Raw genomic sequence first — 2,680 nt, 5'->3', positions numbered from 1 at the left:
AGCTAGCACTGCTAACATTCACCGGCTACATTACGCCATCAAACTATTGCACACCAACAAATGTATTCAAACAAAAGAAACCAGACAACTTGTGTTTAATTTCGACCATGTCTTGTCCTCTCCTTGAAAAGTGACGCAAGGGAATGAGGAGCAGCAGCCTTTGGGTGCGCATGCACCCTCAGTTTTGGCCCAGAAGAGTAGAAATTACTTAATATATTCATGTTTATGTGCTGTCCAGGAAAAGCACTTAAATATTACTGGTAAAATAATATTAGCATTTTCTTTTTTTGTACAGTAATACTCATATATAATATAATGTGTATTGTTTATTTAGTAAATTCTTGTAGTTTAGAGATTTTGATATTTTTTGTAAAATTTAAAAGAATTAAATGAATGTTACTACACCCCAAAGTTTGTTTTTTCAGTGAACGCACAAGCACGTTTGCGGCACAAAGCTGAGCCACTGACCTTTCTGTGCCAGCAGAGAGTTCGGTTCATACTTGTCCACCAGCAGCTGAACTTGTTCTGGTTTGAGGGGAGGGTAGAGGATCTCGTTCAGACGGGGGTCCCGCTGTTTATTGTTAATGAASTCCGTCATCTGCTCCACTGTGAGGTACGGTCGACTTTTGGCCCCGCTGCGGAGAGGGCCGATGGGGGTTAGAGGCGACACGACGACAACAGCAACAACAAAAAAATAAATAAAATGAAGAAGGTCAAAGAAAACAAACAGCTGCACAAGACAGATGTGGAGATGAGGACAAATACTAAGAACTGAGGAATTAAAAAAACAAAACAAAGGAGAGGAGGAGCTGCAGTAAAGACACAGATCTGGAGTGAAAAGTATGAAAAAAGAATAAAAAGATGATTAAAGACTTTCAGTAAATTGTAAGATCTGATTAAAATGCCTTTCATATCTGAAACTGTTTCACTAAATTAACTCCTCCATATTCTCCTGGCTCTTATGCCGYCTCACTTAGCTGTAATTAAAATCTAGATTTATGACCTGCAGTGACACCAGTCGTGCTGTCATGCTGGCTCAGCTCATGATCTGAGTCACTCGGGGCCAAGCAGGCAGTCCTGCCTCTACAGTTTGGGGAGGGGATGGGGTGGGGGGTAACGGCGGGGCTTAAAGAGTCCCACATCAAGGCCAATTCATTGTCATGATTTATTGCTTTCACGGATAAAAGAAGCTGTCTTCAATGGGACTGCTAAACAAAAAGCAACAGATGACTGAAACACAAAATAAAACACATTGATCATTCTAAACTGGTAGCGAAGGAGCTTGTTTACACGTCAGAGAAGATGTGGTCCAGCTCAGGTCGAGGGCAGATGTTGTTCAGAAACATGTTGTACACATCTGGAGTGAAGTCCTCCTGCGGGATGGAGTCATTCTRCAGAGGACGACAACGACACAGCTGTTAAACTCACACATGCACACAAACGATGCAGCGGCAGGTGAGACGAGACACTGYGGAAAAGCTGCACAAAGAATAGTAGAAACCATAAATCTAACGTTTACTGTTAAGACTCAAGAAGAAATAAGCTTTGTATTCAGATGTGCTTCATAAAATAAGTGAATATCAAGTAGTGCTTTTTATATTTAGAGAATATTTTTGCAGATATGCTGCAAATGGCAACTCAAAATATTTAATTTTATTAGTCAGCTTTGAGTGATGCAGCAACCACAGCCTCAACATGCAGGCTGTGTTTTTCTGCTGTTTTTGTGACAGTTTTTTTTGTAAATTTCTGTTTTATTGGTTCATTGTTTTATCCTCTTGTGTTCAGTTTTTTGTGTTCAGGACAGTTTGGGTTGTTTTCTTTTTCACCTCACACACCACTCGAGCATTACTGGTCCTCCTCATGTTTCTCCAAGATCTCCTTCTCAAGTATTTTGTAAGCTGAATTTGCCTTCACATCGGCCGTTTTGTTTTTATAACAACGTACAGTAAATTTAGTTTTGAGCTCCTATTGTACGTCTGTGTTCTCGGTCCGTTTCCTAACAAGCGTAACAGCAGGTCAAAGGTAAATCTCAGATTTTGTAGGGTTCACAAGTTTTCAAGCTTGCTTTGCAACTTGATGTAACTAAATAGTGAGTTGCTGGAAACTTGACCTTTGCTTTTTCTCGGGTTTTCTGCTCTTTGCACATTTTTTTCCATGTATTTTTGCCACCTTTCTGACTTTTTAAAGCATTTAAGAAGTCACGTATAAATACTTCAACTCATAATCCTTTGAAAGGGATTGGTAATATTTGACTTTGAACACCAATTTGTTTTACTTATTTATTTTTTGCCCTTTTTGTCTTAAGAAACAAACAAAACAAATATGCACACTTTTATGGAAATAATTAATTGCTTCAGAGGAAGCAAAGCCACTTTATATAAAAGCACATCAAATGAAAATAAATAAAACCCAAAAAAGTTCCAATCAATTTGGCTCAGAAGGAATACAAGTTCAAAAGAAAAACATAAACAAGTTCAACAGCTGTCAATCTGTCTTATAAATTTTGAAAATATCGTGGCAGCTGGGCTTTAGAGAAAAAACACTCTGCCTGTATATACATAGCAAGTGGGCAAGCAGCATTCTTGGTCAAAAAGAAAAAAATTGTATAGGTCTTCTGGACGGGTTCTTCTCTAATGAAACGTTTCGTCTCTCCTCCAAGAGACTTCTTCAGTCTGAGAGT

General features: G+C 38.8%; 1 protein-coding gene across 1 annotated transcript in view; it reads right to left on the bottom strand.

Annotated features, from left to right (window-relative positions):
* Positions 1–2,680, bottom strand: part of plcb1l (phospholipase C beta 1-like) — a gene marked incomplete in the record, with an annotated part of 181,791 nt that overhangs the window by 79,653 nt on the left and 99,458 nt on the right. The window contains 2 exon segments of the mRNA XM_014009893.1: positions 469–635; positions 1,291–1,391. Of these exon segments, the coding sequence (XP_013865347.1) occupies positions 469–635; positions 1,291–1,391 (268 nt within the window).

Source organism: Austrofundulus limnaeus, unplaced genomic scaffold (genome assembly GCF_001266775.1).
Source record: "Austrofundulus limnaeus strain Quisiro unplaced genomic scaffold, Austrofundulus_limnaeus-1.0 Scaffold63, whole genome shotgun sequence".
NCBI lineage: Eukaryota > Metazoa > Chordata > Actinopteri > Cyprinodontiformes > Rivulidae > Austrofundulus > Austrofundulus limnaeus.
The sequence above is the reverse complement of the archived record's forward strand: the minus strand, read 5'-3'. Positions and strand labels throughout refer to the sequence as shown.